The sequence below is a fragment of the Botryllus schlosseri genome, chromosome 3 (genome assembly GCF_051294905.1).
Source record: "Botryllus schlosseri isolate E-star chromosome 3, Bs_hap1, whole genome shotgun sequence".
Classification (NCBI taxonomy): Eukaryota; Metazoa; Chordata; class Ascidiacea; order Stolidobranchia; family Styelidae; genus Botryllus; species Botryllus schlosseri.
Genome location: NC_137238.1, coordinates 36095261 through 36113257, shown reverse-complemented (window position 1 = coordinate 36113257; position 17997 = coordinate 36095261). Strand labels below are relative to the sequence as shown.

At 42.0% G+C, this 17997-nt stretch overlaps 3 protein-coding genes across 3 annotated transcripts; 2 read left to right on the top strand and 1 right to left on the bottom strand.

Moving 5' to 3' along the window:
• Positions 1-2554: 2554 nt before the first annotated feature.
• On the bottom strand, positions 2555-4334 carry LOC145436431 (uncharacterized). The gene has a single exon (XM_080313777.1). It carries the CDS (start codon positions 4252-4254, stop codon positions 2803-2805), a length of 1452 nt encoding a protein of 483 aa, XP_080169903.1. The 5' UTR covers positions 4255-4334; the 3' UTR covers positions 2555-2802.
• Positions 4335-7934: 3600 nt separating this feature from the next.
• On the top strand, positions 7935-13070 carry LOC145436428 (uncharacterized). Its single transcript, XM_080313773.1, has one exon. The coding sequence runs from the start codon at positions 8554-8556 to the stop codon at positions 12031-12033; it is 3480 nt and encodes a 1159-aa protein (XP_080169899.1). The 5' UTR covers positions 7935-8553; the 3' UTR covers positions 12034-13070.
• Positions 13030-15480, top strand: LOC145436430 (U2 small nuclear ribonucleoprotein A'-like). Its single transcript, XM_080313776.1, has one exon. It carries the CDS (start codon positions 13030-13032, stop codon positions 13888-13890), a length of 861 nt encoding a protein of 286 aa, XP_080169902.1. The 3' UTR covers positions 13891-15480.
• Positions 15481-17997: the final 2517 nt, after the last annotated feature.

Sequence of the window (17997 nt, the reverse complement as noted above, 5' to 3'; positions counted from 1 at the left end):
GGTAATTCAAAAGTATACACAAAGACTTCTATAGATTCTATATAGGTTATTTTTGTATTGATAGGCGCAGATTGGCGAGTGCTATACATTGAGAAAAACTTAATAGATACATAACTACAACCAATTATTATATCGTTATGTGATATCTCTTCAGTCTGCATACATTTCAGCACTTAATGCACAAGTTTGCGGAGGATTAGCCTACACGCCAAGAAATATTGGATTTAGTTATACTTGACTATATGGGCCATTGTTTCGATGTTAGTAAAATTGTGTTGAAATTTACTCTTCACAGAGACGATATATAAAGGTCTTTGACCCAGTGTTGGGATGACTCGAGTCACATTTTTGGTATGACTCGAGTCACTTTGCTAAAATGACTTGACTTGACTCGGCGTATCAGAAATGAGGATTGACTCGGAGCAAAATTCACGAGTCAATTTCAAGTCATCAAGTAATGGGTGTCGATAAATATCATTGTATTTTGCTCATGCTAGGATTGTTCGCGAAACGCTGGTGTAACCCGTGAAAGCGACCATCAATCATTTAATGATCGTGCGAGTTACCGAGCCTCCATTGTTCTCTCACAAATAAATCGACCGCAAACGAAGTGATTACAGCTTACGTTGTCGCAAACTAGTATAGTAAAGTAATTTATAAATATTTCTGTTCTCTGGTCTTACATTAGCCAAACCTCTTGTTTTATTGAAATTGAATTCGAATATAGTTTATATAAAGTCCTCAACCATTGGCACAGGCTCGAATTATGTCAAATCAATTTGTAAATGGGTAATGTATTGTATCTCATCAATCCGTTTCTCTATTCTCTATTTTGTCTGGTATCTATGAACTGAGGCTATGCAGTTTTACGTATATGTGAGTGATACAGCGCCTACTTGCGTGTACATTAACTCTATATCCGTTCATCGGTTCAAAATCAATGAACACTCAATCTGCATTTTAGACAGCTAGCAAAATACAATGACGTTACGATGCCTCATACTTCGTAAAGGCAACTTGACTTGAATTGACTCGAGTCGCCTTCGAAAACCGATTGACTTGACTCGAGTCAATATGTCCAATGACTCGTGACTCGAAGGTAGTGACTTGATCCCTACACTGCTTTGACCAGCAGAATTCAAGATAAATATCCTTGTCTGACGGGTATTCATCCATGCGTTTGACGCTAGTCTGCAAGAATTCTCTTTCCAGGTTTTCAGAAGCGGCCTTGGACGGCTTTAAACATAATTAATACCCCTCCTTTTAGCATTTATATAGAGAAATCGACTGTACCTATTTATAGAAACAAACAACAACTGAATCTGAATTAGAAATAAAGCTAGTCTTTTTTCACATTAGATTAGAATTGCGGAATTTGCCAACCTTGGAAATTGCAATAAATTCAGTAGCCCATTAGAAAGAAATGTAACAAACATCAAGTTAAGTTCATATCAAATGAAAATTCCTTCGCAGTAGTATGAGAAGCACAAATGTCTGAGCATGTGCGCAGCTAGCTCGGCCGGCTTCGCACAATGCAGTTGTCCCGTAGGATTTTCAAGAAAAGCAGAAATTAAATGACAATTTCCGGCATTTTCCTTCCATCAGTCTCATTAGACACCTAAAATTAACCAGTTGTCCAAGTCTGACAGATGCTAAACATTTTGAACTTGCTATATTCATTCAAGCATTGGGTGACAACAGGGTTGTGATGACTCGAGTCACGATTTGTTGTTGACTCAAGTCATTTCTTCAAATGCGTAAAATGAGTAGACTGGAGTCCATTCTTTTATTTGCGCATGACTCGAGCCAAGTCATATGACGCGACACTAGGACAGTCAAGACAGACATTTCATTGTAACTTCAAAGAATAGTAAAGTTACCACATTGTTGGTATTTCGTCTACCAGGACTGATACTTGGAAAATAAGGCCAGAAACTGTTGACACTGAGGAAAATTACGATATTATGAATGCGAGCCATTCTCTATCACTCGAGCAGAGTTGCAAGAAGTGGGTTGAAACGGATTGCTCTCAAAACTGAAGAGTGAACACAATGTCTTGGACTTGAGTCACAACACTTTGACTCGGACTGGACCTCTACTAGCTAACTTGGACTTGACCGACAAGATAGCGTAATGGTGAAGCGTCCGGCTTCTTGATCGGCAGGTCGTGGGTTCGATCCCCGGCCGGGTCAGACCAAAGACCTGATTAGTAACACTGGTATCCATGACATCGCTGCTTGGCGCTCATGAATTACTGGGATAGCATGGAGGGGTGGTGCATGACTTAGAAAGCCGTAAAGGCTATATCTGCACTTCCCTGTCCAGCGGCATATGCACATCACGCACTCATGGTATGCATATGCGTTGATCGTGTGTATGTGTATCATGAGTCGGTGTATATGCCGCAAAAAACATCAATGACAAAAATAAACTACGTCCTTTCCTCAGTGGTGAATTGAGAATGACTCTACTTTGCTCGAGACAAACTATGACGGTGAGATTGACTTGCGACTAGGAACCTTGCGACTTGGTTACAACCTTGTTCAGCGCAAAATTACAAAACTTCCAGAACATTTATTTGAAAAACTTTACAGCATGGAATAAACTAGAAAGGCTGCATCTGGCTGTAAGCTATAAGAAATATATTAATATTCCAAGTCTAGCAGTTGAAGGTTAAAAGTTCTCTGACTACCCCACTGCCATGTTGTTACATCACAAATATTACCGAAATTTTTTAACGAACGACACCAAATTTTTTCAAAGTGTGTTATCGATTCAATATTGTCACCAAACCTATATTTCTCAGCAAGTTTTTCGCTTTGATTTTTGGGGCGAAAACGACTTGCATATCGAGCCGTCCGTAAATTTATCTCCACGTCTCAGTTTTGCGTGCAACGACGGTTCTGCGTAAGAAACAGTCTTTCGAGCCCTTGACGCACGCCTTGGTTCTCCGTTGCGTTCTGCCAACGGTAACTTCACTCTCTTGTCATCATCCACGATAAAGCTGTCTTTTGAAATGCTGAACAAGTCGTACGCGGATTCGTCCAGATTTTTATTCGAAATCTTCCCTTTTTTGGGTCTCGAGGTAATATTTTCTTTGCCCCGCGCCTGCTTTTTGCTGGAATCATTCAATCTTTTTGGTTTTGAGACTATACTCTCTTGGTTCTGACAATCCGCCGGTAAAACCGTGAAGGAATCAGATTGCACCCGTTTTTTATTGGAATTCTTTGGTCTTTTTGGTTTTGAGGCCATATTTCCTTGGTCCTGACCCTCTGTCGGTAAAATCATAGATTCGGATTTATCCTGCTCTTTATTGGAATTCCTCGGTCTTTTTGGTTTTGGGGTCTTATTTTCTTTGTCCTGATCATCTGTCTGTAAAATATTCGAGAAATTGGATGGTGCTAGGCTATTATTCGCATCATTTCTAGTTTTTGAGTTCCGTTTTTGGCCAGGTATCACCTTATTTTGCTCTTTTACGATGACAGGTTGTTCTAACGATGTTGTTTCTTTGGATTTATCATCGTGCGAATAATTGTCGTCAATTGACGAGCAGTTGCTTAAAAATGACGATTCTGAACTTCCAGATAATTTCAAAGACATCATGCTATCGTCAAAGGCTTCGTTAACGGCAGTATTGTGTGAATCTTCATCGCTAGAACATGGTGGTGGTTTAGGAGATTGCGAACGTTCCAAATCTTTTATTTCAGAGTTGACCTTCTCTTGGCGTTGTGGTGATGGTTTTGGGTCGGAACTTGTGTTGTCTAACACAGACATACAAACATACGACGGAAATGTGTCATCATTTCCACGGTGCAAGCTGTTGTAGCCTACGAGTGAAGTATTCTTATCAGGACTGACAGCACAATCAGATGCATCCAAACTCTGCGTGGCAAAGTTGTGACCGTATTGTTTCAGCATATTTTTCAGCGTGTTATTTTCGGCCAACAGTCTTTTTGCCGCTTCTTCCGAATGCACCAACTTTATTAAAAGGTCTGCCTGCTGCTTGCGGAACATGTGATTCATATTCTCCACTTTCGTAGTGTATTGCCTCGACTGCACCAGTTCTTGAATGATACGCTGGTTCTGTTTCTTCATGGAATTCGCTTTGCGCATTAAAAACGATTGGTTGAACAGGGAAGAATCTAATTTGAGGGTAGCGTCCTTCGATGCAGCCGTCCTTTTCTGTATCAAACGAGCTTTTAGGAGAGACTTTTTATGTCCGGATGAAATTTCTCCGGACGTGTGCCGCACCATTTTTTTCAGTTACAGGCAAGTACTTGATAAAACGAAGAATTTCTCTGTTAATTCTTTGCTTTTAGCTACTCAGATAAGAATCTGCAGAATTAAAATAAATAAAAAACACTGCTAAACTGAAATTTCCATTTTTATTACTTGGTGGGTGTTGTTCAGACTACTGGTAGTGGTTATTTTCGGCGAGTTGTGCGAGACAAAAGGTTTCTTGCATAAAGTAATCAAGTAATTCATTGGAAAATTGGGATTGACGTTCCACTCTGGAGTGTAGCGCATTATCACATTTAATTGTGATGCCATAATAGGCCAGGTGATATGCAATGACATCTATATGCTAGATGTGTCGCAAGTTTACACTGTACAATAAAAGGAATTATCGGAATAGAGGCCATATACGAGTTACACTTAATATACTGATTCAGCATCTACAGATCAGCACATTACAAGAAGTAACAGCAAATGATAAATTATCATTATAAAAATAAAATCTACAAATGGTATAGGCTAGTGGTATATTGCTCGGCATGGCGCGAAATAATGCATTATGACGCATTTGCACAGTAAGCCATACTGATAAATGGCAACAGTATCAGTTTCATTTTAATGAAATTATTAATAATTCGATCATATCATATCATTACATGAAAAAACCTTGACCCAAGCTGCAGTGAAGGGATACGAAATCATCAAGTAAACTACAGCCTGTGTATACAGTGAAAAGAAGTAAAAAGAAGGTTGTTAACTTAAAACTGGGGGGTACGCCGGTACGGTAGCCTACGGATTTCCATCTCTGAGAGAACCTGAGGAAACTTTGAGTTTTTTGATGTCAGTACATGATTCAATGGTATTACTCTCTATAAATAATCTAAAATATGTTCCTGGGTACCGGAATAACACTTTATCGCCAGAACAACCTCGAATCTCAAACGCTTATACCGTCTTCAGTCGGGCATCAAATAGAGAAATAAATCCGCCGCCAACACTTTCGTTCAAACATTGGAGATTTCGCGGTCTAACAAAAATCTATTTCATGACACGAAACGTCATGCCAGGTTCTTTTTATTGGTCGACTGAATTATTCTATTTGATTCGCCCTCTGGACTGATCTACCATGATTTGAAATTATCTTATGCAGGACTCTAGACGAAAATTACAAAATCGGACACCAATGCAAAATTAGAACCAACACGGAAAACTGTGTGAATATTTCATCTGTTCCTTAGCACTGATTAGCGGTTGGCTCGATAGACTGAAGCATCTTATGAACCTTTTCATCCAAAATCTCGTAATAATAACTAATAAAAGCATTTAATACTTTTTTAAGGTTTGAAAATAACATAATATCGTTTTTACGTTCAATGTTATCCCTTTATTTCTTCCCATCCGATGTGCAAACTTTGCATGCCTTTTTACAGGGCTTAGGCTCAAGTGGGTGCCTCATTTCAAAGACTACACCAAGTCGTTTCGACTCTTTCCATCTTTTGATTGTATTGCAGTCTTGTGGCGTGTAGAAATGATGAAATTAATTAATGAGCTGAGGCTGATACTTGAATTTGACAAGGAAATGGTTACGAGCCATAAATTCGCAACCCGACGTTGTAAAATGACAGCGCTGGACGTGGTTTGCAAAATTGGATCGCGCGCTACTCGGAAATGTCAGGATGAAAACTTCGGAAAATTAAGAGCGTGGTTGGTCTATTACTTCATTAGTAGTATGATTTGTTTCTGAAAATATGCCCATATTGACTAGTTAAATTTCAGTTAGTGGGATTGTGGGAAGAATTATCTGAAGGACGAGGTTGATAATAATTATATCGGTAATGTCTCAATAGTGAATAATGACTTTCACGAACCATCGTATATCGCGTAGCGGAAAAGATTATCGTTCAGGTATCGACGTATACGGTATATCGATCCGAATTTCGCGGCTATACGAATCGGCTTGGCAAACTGTGATCAAATACTGTGTAGACTGATGAGTGTGATTGAGAACATACTAAGGCATTTTACGTTTGAGTGTATAGAACTATATCTTATAGTTCGGTCATTTCACATTGACATTGTCACTTCAATGCTTGCGTTTTTCTATAATGGTTGTTGAAGGAACGCTACTATTATACTTCTTTGCAAGGCAATTACAGGGGTACATATACTTTGTGAATGTCGGCAATGTCGCGCAATGTCGGCAATGTCTGCAATGTATAGGTAGTAGGTACAATATACGAACTTATAACGTGCAATATAATTATATACAAATAATTATATGTCATTAAACTTGATCGATAGCAATGTCGATGATGTTGCCGCAATTTCGATAATACCTGCGCAATGTCAGTAATGTCGCCGCAATATAGGTACAATATACGAACTTATACCGTGCAATATACTTATATACAAATAATTATATCTGATATTATACTTGATCGATAGCAATGTCTATGATGTTGCCGCAATGCTGATAATACCAGCGCAATGTCGACAATGTCGATAATTCGGCGCAATGTCGGCATTGTCGACATTGCGCTGGTATTATCAGCATTGCGGCAACATCATAGACATTGCTATCGATCAAGTATAATATCAGATATAATTATTTGTATATATAAGTATATTGCACGGTATAAGTTCGTATATTGTACCTATATTGTGGCGACATTGCTGACATTGCGCTGAATTATCGACATTGCGCCAGCATTGTCGACATTGGGCTGGTATTATCGACATTGCGGCAGCATCGTCGACATTGCTATCGGTCAAGTATAATATCAGTTATAATTATTTGTATATAAGTATATTGCACGGTATAAGTTCGTATATTGTACCTACTACCTACGTTGCGGACATTGCGCGACATTGCCGACATTCACAAAGTATATGTACCCCAATTACAGTTTAGAACTATTACCGTAGTTGGTATAAAACCTCGATTGGATGTGTGAATGTATTAATGCTTCATCGTTTCACACTGACTGTATAATTTGTACAAGTCAGTTAAATTCCTGTTGAAATGTCCTGATGAAATGTCTTGTAATCTTAGGCAAAGGGCTCCCAGCAGATATAATGTATCAGGCAAGATGTTATAGCAAAGGGCAAGAGACAACAAACTTATCAAAAAAATACTGTCATTTCGAAATCAATAGAGTTTGAATATTTGAATGTAAATTATAATATTTTGCTCTGTTCAAGGCGCGTACATATTATATTTGGCAGCTTATTTCAAGACGCGGTCAAATATATTAACCAATCCATTGATTGGTTTAAAACCAAGAAATTGTAAATATCAAAGTTGATTTATAGAAATTTGTTAGGCGGTTAATATTGCTAATAGAATTATTGTCTTTGTGCGTGCTATCGAGCTGACCTGACCATAGACTGCTCACCTTTACGCAGAGACGTGCAACTCTGTCGGGGCTGGCTCATATTTAATAATACTAGCCTTTATCGAAAGCTAGTGTGGCACTGATTCCGAAAATGCAAATCGAAATCTGGTCAGGGCAATGGTACCACCCAGAAATAACCGTCAAAGTCTGAAAATCGGCATTGTTCCGAATAACCGGTCGATGAAATTGACAATTGTTCGGGTCATTGTGTTCTGGTGCTCCAATTTTCGGAACAATCAGCTTTGACAGATACTTCAGAGTTGTTTCATTGCCCTGACCCGACTGTAATATGCAAATTTGGAATCAGTGCGGCTTTAGCTTTCGATTAAGACCAGTTTTATTACATTTGAGTGCTAAGGTCGCCAGTTATATGGCTTCCAACTATGCAGCTTTTAGCCGGCACATCTATCCATAGGTTAGTGATCTATAATTTGACGACTATTGCACGCAGTGACATATCGAAGGGTTACAGGCTGACTGAAAAAGCATTGTTACGCTCTAGCCTGATTTCGGATCAGCTAAGCAGGCGTAAGAAATGCTGATACAGTATTCTCGCTGTACTGATTAGTTTATATTGCTACATGGTTGAGAACTGGAAACAACATTGTATATCAACAATCGTATCACAAAATAGGAAGAGTCTGTGCCATCTAAAAATAGTATATTGAGATTACGTGATGACGTCATATCCTATGATACGATTGTTGATATGCAATGTTCCTTCCAATTCTCTAGTTGCTGTCGCTTACCCCTGACCAGCGTCAGCCTAAAATATTCAGGTTCATTTAAATATGAATATATCAATCAATTGTGTATTGAAGTTCTTTTCCTTCAAGAAATCTCCTAAAATATTGTCTTATTCCTCACACTTAATGCAGTTTTAACATGATAGACTGTGAAGCTTGAGCGCCGGACTCTTGAAATGTCTTCAAAGTCCCGCTCGAGGTCTCGGTCTGCTAGCCGCAGTCCGAAATACAGCCGCCGTGGCGCTAGAGATGATTCCATAAGTCCTATACGGACTGCAAGCGGTGCTAACCTGCGTACCCCGAAGAACTACAACAACACGAATCGCCCGTACAACAACAATAATAACTACGGATATCGGAATTATGGATATAACAACAATCAACGAGGGTATTATAATAATCGGGGTTATTACCCGAGGTGGAATCGCGGACGCGGGAATTGGCGCGGTCCGTATAATAACCACCGTAATCAGTGGAATGATCGGAGAAGGTACAGCTCTAGAAGTGACAGGTCTAGAACAAGATCGAGATCGAAATCTTATGACAGCCGTGATTCGGCATCATCATCTGATCGATCGCGGTCTAGAAGCAAGAGTCGCGACAAAAAACGCAGTAACGCCCCAAATCGTAGCGAACGTAAGACCAAGTCCAGATCGCCTGCGAAAGTATCTGAAAGTGTAAAAATTGCAGATAAAAAGACTGTAGCGAAAAATGATGACTCGAAATCGTCTGTGACAGTTCCTAGCACGACTGAAATGGTCACCGAACCGGCCCAGGCGGAGGAAGACGTTGAGGAGGATGAAAAACAAATTCATTTTGCGCAGACATCCGCATTTACACGCAGTCGGTGGGAGACCCCGGACGGGTCCCCGGGTCACCGCGGCAGCATCGAAACTCAGCTTAAAGAGGACGAGGTCTTCGATCGTTGGGACGATGACAAGTTGCGCGAATATTTGCTGAAGTCGAAAGGAAAAAAATTGCGGAAGGAGCAAAGAAAATCGTCCGATTATTCGGAGGAAAAATCGGTGAAAAAGAAGAAGAAAAAATCGAAAAGCGACGTTCGCCACAAAAAATCGGCGAGACGCAGCTCTTCGCGTGATCCGTCCACCGATTCATCGTTCAGCCCCATACATAAAGCCCCGAGCAGACCCAAAAAGACAGAGGGTGACGAAAAGTACTTACCCCCCGATTATGATGATGATGATAATCAAAGTGTGGAAATGGGTGTTTCCCCACCCAAACCCAGTGAGCCATATCGTAACCCCGCTAAAAAAATGGACCCAATCGAGACCGTGCAATACCCACTCGGGCAGTATCAGTCTACCACAGTGACACCACCCCCAAAACCAGCCCCGGTCCCACCACCTGCCCCGGCTTTACCCGCGATTGGGGAGATGCAAGTATTGGGTCCGGATGGTAGACCGATGCGTTTAGTCCCCGTGTCTATTCCAGGACCTGACGGTAATTTGATACAAGTTATGCAACTTCAACCTGTGTTGGACCAGGTTGCCCCGCCGAAATCAGTAGACCCGCCGATACCAGTTGAGCCGCCTGTACCGTCAACGGCATACCCACCTCCTCATCAGTATATGAAAAGCGCGGGCACTCAAAATTTGGGTTTGAAATCTGGTCCAACTGATGATAATGTTGGCGGGGCAGTTTCGCGAGCCGACCCGAACGACTGGCCCTTTTCGGCGGCAGACCACACGGACAACCTGAAAAAAATGGAGTCCCAGCCAAAGCAGACGCAGAAGCAGGAGGTTTTGAAGACCAGGTTCAAGCCGAAACCTGCCGGGTCTTGGGGCGTGCCTAAAAAGAAAACGCCTGACCCGCCGGAGGCGCCTGCCCCGGTGAAAGAGCTGGAAATCAAAGGCAGGTCCATCCCGAATTTGGTGGACCCTTCCGGTAAAATGTCTAGAAACAAGGACCAGTTTAATGAGCAGAGAATCACGACCGTTACCGGGACTAAACCTGTCAGGATGGTTTTGGAGCCTAAGAGGGCCGATCCGCTTTTGGGTTGGGACCAGGACAGTGCAGATTTGGGGCGTCAGGCCGGATTTTCGGAACGCAAGGTTGAAAAAGGTGTGGAAACTCGAAAATTTGCTGGATTTACTGAGAAAAGAGATCAAACTAAGATGACAATAAGCAGAGACGCCGACAAAATGACGATAACAACAATGCAAGACAACAAGACGATAACAACCGCAGACAACAATGCGAAAACAATACGAGATGACAATAAACCGAGCAAATCAGTGAGTAAGGAACCGGAATCTTCGGGAACCGATAGGAAAAATCCTGCGGCTTTAACCAGCGATGATTCAGACGCTGAAAATCCGAAGCGCAAGAGGGAGAAGAAGAAGAAGAAAAAGAGCAAAAAGAAACAGAAAGAGGACGAGGGAGGCAGGAAGAAGAAGAAAAAGCAAAAGGAGAAGTCTGTGGAAAAAATTGTGGCCGTCCCGTTGGAATACGATAGCATCAAGTCTAAAAAAGACTTGAAAGCTTATGAGGAGCTGAATAAGAAAGCCAAACCTGATCATTTGATGAGAGATATTGACGAAAATTTGCCGATTTCGCACGTGAGGTCGATTGTGCCTCGAGATGGTGGCGCTGTGTTTAAAAATATATTTTCTCACATTGTTACCGATGATTTGGCATCGTCTGCTTCGTACGAAGACAGATTTGTGTCGCTATTCGGGAGCAGTTCGGCGGAACCCGCCCAGGAAACGGAGGAGAGAATCGATTTGACTAAAAAAGCGGTCAGAAAGTTTAAGGTCCGCGTCCAGACCAGACGCGTCGTGGAACACATGACCGGGACGCCCTTAACTGAACGGGTGAAAAAAATGAAAATCGAGACCGAGGATTCGGAAGGTCCGAAAATTTCTTCGGAAAAAATTTCAGTGTCCCGTTCCAGGTCTAGGTCCGCGTCGAGCACCGCGTCTAGTGCCCCGCCTAAAAAAGCGAAAAAAAAGAAGAAAAAAAGAAGCAGGTCGTCGACCAGGTCGAGCTCGAGGTCCAGGTCCAGGTCTTGTTCTCTCCCTGCCGCTTACGACGACGATAAAGCGCCGGGACACAAATACCACCGTGACGACCATAGGAGGTACAGCCGGTCCGGGTCTAGTTCTGGGGAGGACAGGGGCAGAGATCGCCGCCCGGCGTACTACAACCGAAACCAGTATAACAACAGCGGATATTATTACAACCAAAACCGTGGTAGAGGTTTTTACCCCCCCAACCGGGGCAGGGGCTGGTACCATAACAACAACAATCGTGGTTATTATAATAACAACAACCGCGGGGGCTACCGGGGCAGGTGGAACAATTGGAACAACCAGGGCTGGAACAACAGGAATCAGAATTACGGCGGACAGCCCCAGCAAAGGTTCCGGTCGGATTATTACCCCCGGGACAGGTCCAGGTCCAGAAGCCGCAGTTCGAGCAGGAGCAGGAGTAGGACGCCGAGGAGGCACAGCAGGAGCCCGGGGCCGCGTAGTAAGTCACCCCCGCCGCAGAGAGATGTGAAATCGCCGGGGCAGGCTAAAAATACAGAGGTTAAGGATGATCGTGGTAGTGCTGGGCAGGGTGGCGCTGCTGGCACGGACTCGTATCGCGGGCAGGACATCTTTAACGAGGAAAGACCGCCCGGGGTGGATTAGAGAGTGATTTTCAATGTTAAACCTAAAAATCGTGATTGTACAGTCGCATTCGACTGATTTGTGAGATTGGAGAACGTTTTGATACGATCAAACTATTTGGTGAATTTTCAGCTGCGTGAAGCCGTTTGATATATCGATGCGATGTCAAAAATTGGTTTCGATTTTTCATGGTTAGACCCGGTGGTTTCCAAACTGGTTGATTTTGCCCCACTGGGGTGAAAATTTTATGCAACAGGCTGTCCGGTTTTTATTTTGAGACGATGCTGATAAAACTGATAACTAGCATCTTCACTGACAAGTAGAGCTTGTTTTGAGTGCTCGAATCTGGACCGAGTATTAATTCTAATGATAATATGATAATATGTGTCCAATAACTACCAATTTCTTTACGATATAAACTTGGCGAAACACTAGTATTTCACAAAAAAAAACTGTTCAAGTTTAAGCGGTATATGAACATAAATACTTGGATAAGTGAAAGAAGTTGACAAAGCCTACTTGAGCACTAGAGGAATGTACAAGTATTTTTTAGCCTACTAATTATTGCTAGCTTTTGGCGAGGCGATAAAGATATGTTGGTCCTAATGAGCGGACTATAACTCGGCAAAAGTTTGGGAACTGCTCGATCTGAAAATAATTCCGTTAAGATAATCATGTCAGTTGGTGTCGATTTTCTCTCGAAGCGAGTATGTGATTCCGTGCGACGCGCCAAAGAAGTATGCACTCCAAATAAGGAGCATTTGTGAGCACGCTTTTCTACTGTTGTAGTTTTCGTTATGTGAAGAAATCATTTAAAATATCGTGATGTCAGCCACTGATTGTAGATTTGTTGTCCACATTATGACGAATTTTATTGTGCAAGCGGGGCGAAAAAGTATAATTGAAAACGTTTTGTGATCGAAAAAGCTAATTTTTCATGCCTGATACGATATTTTTGATGTTCTGTCGTGAAATTTTCGCTTTTCAAATGTTTGTTACGTGAGTTTCGGCCCGGTCATGTCCTTACCCTGTAATCGTCGTCTATTTTTATTTGCAGATCGAATTAGCTGTGATGATATATTCGAGTCAGCGTTGAATTGTGATTGGATCGTAATCATGGTGAAGTTAACCTCGGATTTAATCGAGCAAGCCGTCCAGTATGTCAATCCCATAAGGGACAGGGAATTGATTTTGCGCGGGTATAAAATACCTGTCATCGAAAATTTGGGGGCCGCCATGGATCAGTTTGATACGATTGATTTCTCCGACAACGACTTGCGTAAATTCGAAGGTTTTCCAATCATGAACCGACTGAAATCGCTACTGTTTAACAACAACAGGATAGTACGTATCGAAGAAAACATTCACAAGAACATACCGAACATACAGGAGTTGTACATGACCAATAACGAAATCGCGGAGCTTGCCGATTTAGATAATTTAGTCGGTTTCAATAAGCTAGAGTTTTTAAGCCTGCTGCGCAATCCGGTGACGCATCTTAAAGAATACAGGTTGTACGTCATCCACAGAATGCCACACGTTCGTGTGTTGGATTTTCGTAAAGTGAAACAGCGCGAACGAGACGAAGCGAAACGCCTGTTCGGGTCTAAACAAGGCGAGGAAATACTAGAGCAAGCCAAAAAGAAAGCAAAGACTTTCACGCCCGGAAAACCGACCAAAAAAGCACCCGATTCCATCATGTCTGCGGCTACGTACAAAGAGAAACTGGCCATCAAAGAAGCAATCTTGAAGGCGAAGTCTTTGGAGGAGATTGAGCAGCTTAAAATTATGTTACAGGAAGGTAAAGTCCCCGGTAAAAAGAACGGGATTACGAACGGAAACCAAGAGGAGGAGACGGAAGAAATGGACGTGTCCTGAATTTCGCGCAACAAGAGTAAAGAGTCCGGTATCAGTTGGAGGGCCGATACGTGCCGCGTATCTGGGATTTGTACATAACTATTTTGAGGCAACCGCTTCGGTTACTGTCCTTGAGAATGTGACGCGTAGGGTTCGGTTTGCAATTATTTTTACTGTACCTTCGCGCCTATTTGTCACTGCTAAGTTTTATCAGTAAATCATGGGTGCCCCGTTCGAGGCGCCTCCTCGACTGTGGCTTGTTAACTGTCAGGCTTTAGCGACTTCGGGGCGACAGGATTACTTATTTGCAGAGATGGTCTGTGGTGCTGGGCAAAATCGCGAATCAAGTATTTGGCTTCTAGGGGAGTGTTTGAGTACCATTCATTATCACGTAGGTTATTTCCATTCATCACATTTTAAGAAAACTTATGGAAAGTTTTCATTTTCTTTTGGTCATATCTTATAGGGTTACCATGCGTGATCTTTTAAGACGATTTGTCCTCTTTTTGAAAGCGCTCAAATGTCCTCTTTTTTGAGAATTTTGGTTAAATATAGCGCAAAATTCGACCGAGATACTTCGACTGGATATTTTGAGAGCTGAGCCGCAGTTTTTTTTTCATTTTTAGTCAACCAACAGATAGTGTGAAAGAAAAGCTGTATTTCGGGTGCTGAGCCGGAAAGTTGCCTTTTTTTTTAGTCGACCGACCATGAAGTGTTGAAAACGTACCATTTTTTCAGGATTTACCTCCGGTTTTGGAAGTCTCAAAATTTTGAAAAAGAGTCCTCTCCTCAGATTTCCGAAATATGGTAACCCTAGTATCTTGGCCACGATTAACTTTCGCGCAATTTGATAAACATGGCTAAGAAAAAATTAAAAATTATACATAAACTCGATTGACGATTGGACCTCGAAATTTGAAAAAATGGGCATAAGCTACTTGGATCTCACGGTGACGAAATTTGCTTTTAGACCACCGCTAAAAATATGCCAGTGCTACATTACATTAAACATAGTCTTGTGTTTTTCGACCATTCCTATTTCGTTGCGTCGCGACTTCACAGGTATAAAATTTCCAGTAACGTGCGGAGCATTGTCTATATGATCTTACGCTGTCATACGACAAATTGAGGTTTCAAGGGTACCACAGTGGAATATAGTATTGAAACTATGATTTTTGTTGGTGAATTAACTCATGGAGTTCATAATTTCAGTACTCGGAAGAATCAACTCTCACCCAGACTCGAGTCAATAGAATGAGTACTCAAATCCTTTGCCCAGACCCTGCTTTAACCATCTCCACTTATTTGACGTAAAAGAACACCCCTGCCCGACTTTGAAATCTCTTGAGCCCTAGAATTCGTAGATGAAAATTTTTTTGATACTTTTTACCTTCTTTTGATAAGGATTGCAAGCGAATAGGTCTCGTTAAGCATAATCTATCGGTTGCTGTCTCATTCGTTTGAGTAACTGCGGGATGAAATAGTACTATCTGACGTCTCTAGGTGCAAGATACGCTTGTTTGCTGGAGTGCTATCTGATGCTGCTTGTGTTTCGCGATCTGTCCGCCAAACTATGTTGTATTTCTTATAATAAATGAGATTTGCAATCGAGTTGATTTGATGGTATTGTAGCAAGTCTGACAGCTGTCTATTGCTCTGCGTACTGGAATTTGTGTTTGACACAGGGTTGTAACCAAGTCACAGTCAATCTTACTTTATAGCAGGGGTTCTCAACTTCCCTCGTATAACGGGCCGCATTTTAACACCAAAAGACGCTGCGGGCCGCAGAACATTATCGCCATGTATTTGTGGGCTACTATTAAATTCAGGCTACTGTAGCCTATTTACCAGTCTTATACGGGCATTTAGTACATTGTTATGCATTAATGGAGAGCGTTCGTAAGTTTGCAGTTTTCTTTTTTGTGTGAGAATATCTATCTGCAAGTGGCGCAAGTAAATCCCTTCATGGAGCGTACATTGCTTTCGTTGCCAAGTCGGTGTATGCAGTTATGCACCCTTCAATTCCTCCCACCAGAGAACCGAGCTCTCTGTTTCAATGTGTGAGCGAGCAAGTATATAATTACGGTAACTTTTTCGTCATAGAGGTCAAAACAATCAACAAACCAAACCAAAGCAAACCAATCAACTCTTCTCCTTTCCTTCCTTGGCTGGAGCCCTACACTAATAGTCACAGAAGTCAGATTTGTCAAGTTGATGCTTTTCACTGGTCCCCTTCCCACGTTTGCCCCATCAACATTTCCTCTGAAATATGTCCACTCTAATGAAACGCACCTGGATAATTAGCTATGCAATCTGTGTGCAGTCGATGGATTCGTCCAATGCAAGGCTGAAGTAGTCTACGTGGCAACGTGTTTCAGAACATGCGATAAAAGATCGACTGAGATCGCAGTTATTCTTTTGGTGACTGTTGAATCAGACAACTGTAGCTTCAAAGTTTGTCATCTAATGTTGGACTTGCTGCTAAGTTCCGGAAACAGCGAATATTCGCACAGTACGTTAAAGTTTTATTGAAGTCACACCTCCTCTATCAGATTCTTGGGTTTAGCTAGCCTATATTCCTAGCAATTTTGAACAATGCGTCTGTCACGTCATCGGCAATTGTAAAAATGCCTCGAAATATGGATTGCTGGGCTTGAAACCTAGCTAGCAACGTTTTCTCTGCGATCAGGCGATATATATAACTCCAGAAGAAACTATCGCGCTGTCATTTCAAGCTTCTACGCTTCGTTACAACAACTGTTCGTCGACAAATGTGACACATCGGTCTTCCATAATAATACCGTGTCAATAGTTATTGCGTTCACAATGAAAGATGTCGCGGGCCGCAAAATAATCGTCTGTGGGCCGCATGCGGCCCGCGGGCCGCGGGTTGAGAACCCCTGCTTTATAGTTTCGACTCAAGTCATCTTCAGTTCACCACCGAGTCAATTCCAAGTCGGGGGCAACGGTTCGAGTCATAGTGATTTACTATTCAGTATGTAGTTTAAGTCAGGTTCAACTCACTTCTGTATTCATAATACACTCATTTTTCTCATTCCAAACTACGGGTCACCAACACGCGGCCCGCGGGGTCATGTTTTGCGGCCCGCCACTTGATTTGAGATTTCGAAAGAAAGCTAAGAAAACCAATTTGAAATTCTGAAATTGACTACGGTTTCAACATATTGATGTTGTTTCAAAATAAGCTATTCTCCTGCGACCAACGTCACTAGCTAAAACGGCTTTGGCGATGGCAACAGCATTCCATCGAGGAAGAATAATCAGCTGATATGAATGGGCTGAGCATATTGCGTTGACGTGTAATGGCCCAAACACTGCCAAAACGAGACGCTTAGAAAACGACATAGAGCAGTGGTTCTCGAACTGAAGGGCGCGCCTCTCCTTGTCGGGGCGTGATAGCATCTGAAGGGGTCGCAGAGTTGCGGCCAACTGAAAATTTTTCGCGCCATGCGCTATTTACATCGAATTCTAATTTTATGTCTAGTTCGGAATTCATATTATCGAATGCTCTCATCAACAGTCATAACCTTCCATGCCATCAAACTATCCGCTGGGATTGCAAGCCTGCTGGTTGCATTTTGTGATATGACGATAAGGGGGCAGCGAAATTTTTTTAGTATCATAAAGGGGGTGCGTCTAAAAATATTGAGAACCACTGGCTTAGGGCTTCCCCACAAGATCAAGCTTTACGTGGAGATGGTCTTTCAGCTAGTAACGTGTCTCGCTAGCACCAAGATCGATTCCGTAGTCGCTGAAAAGCGTTTCTAGGTATCGTGCACAGCTCAGAGTATAAATAATAAAATGAAATTGAAGATAGTGATTTTTTGTTGTATTTATATCCCTTTAATAAAATACTACTTCTTTTCTGGTCATTATGCTCATCGCCTATGATAGGTAGCACGGCGTCGTACTGACGTAAGTTTTCAAACGTGGTTGATGCCCACTTAATATCGATATTGAATTCATGCGGCCCGTGGCCGCTACGAAATCTGAAAAGTGGCCCGCGACCCGTTTTCAGTTGGCTACCCCTGTTCTAAACATTCATCGGATGAGAAAGACATTTGGGCCTATTTGTTTATCGGTCCTGATATACACGACTAGAGTTGA

What these genes read in the sequence shown, in the direction of transcription:
- LOC145436430 (XM_080313776.1), top strand. Translation starts at nt 13,030, where the DNA reads ATGTCCTTACCCTGTAATCGTCGTCTATTTTTATTTGCAGATCGAATT.
- LOC145436431 (XM_080313777.1), bottom strand. Translation starts at nt 4,254, where the DNA reads ATGGTGCGGCACACGTCCGGAGAAATTTCATCCGGACATAAAAAGTCT.
- LOC145436428 (XM_080313773.1), top strand. Translation starts at nt 8,554, where the DNA reads ATGTCTTCAAAGTCCCGCTCGAGGTCTCGGTCTGCTAGCCGCAGTCCG.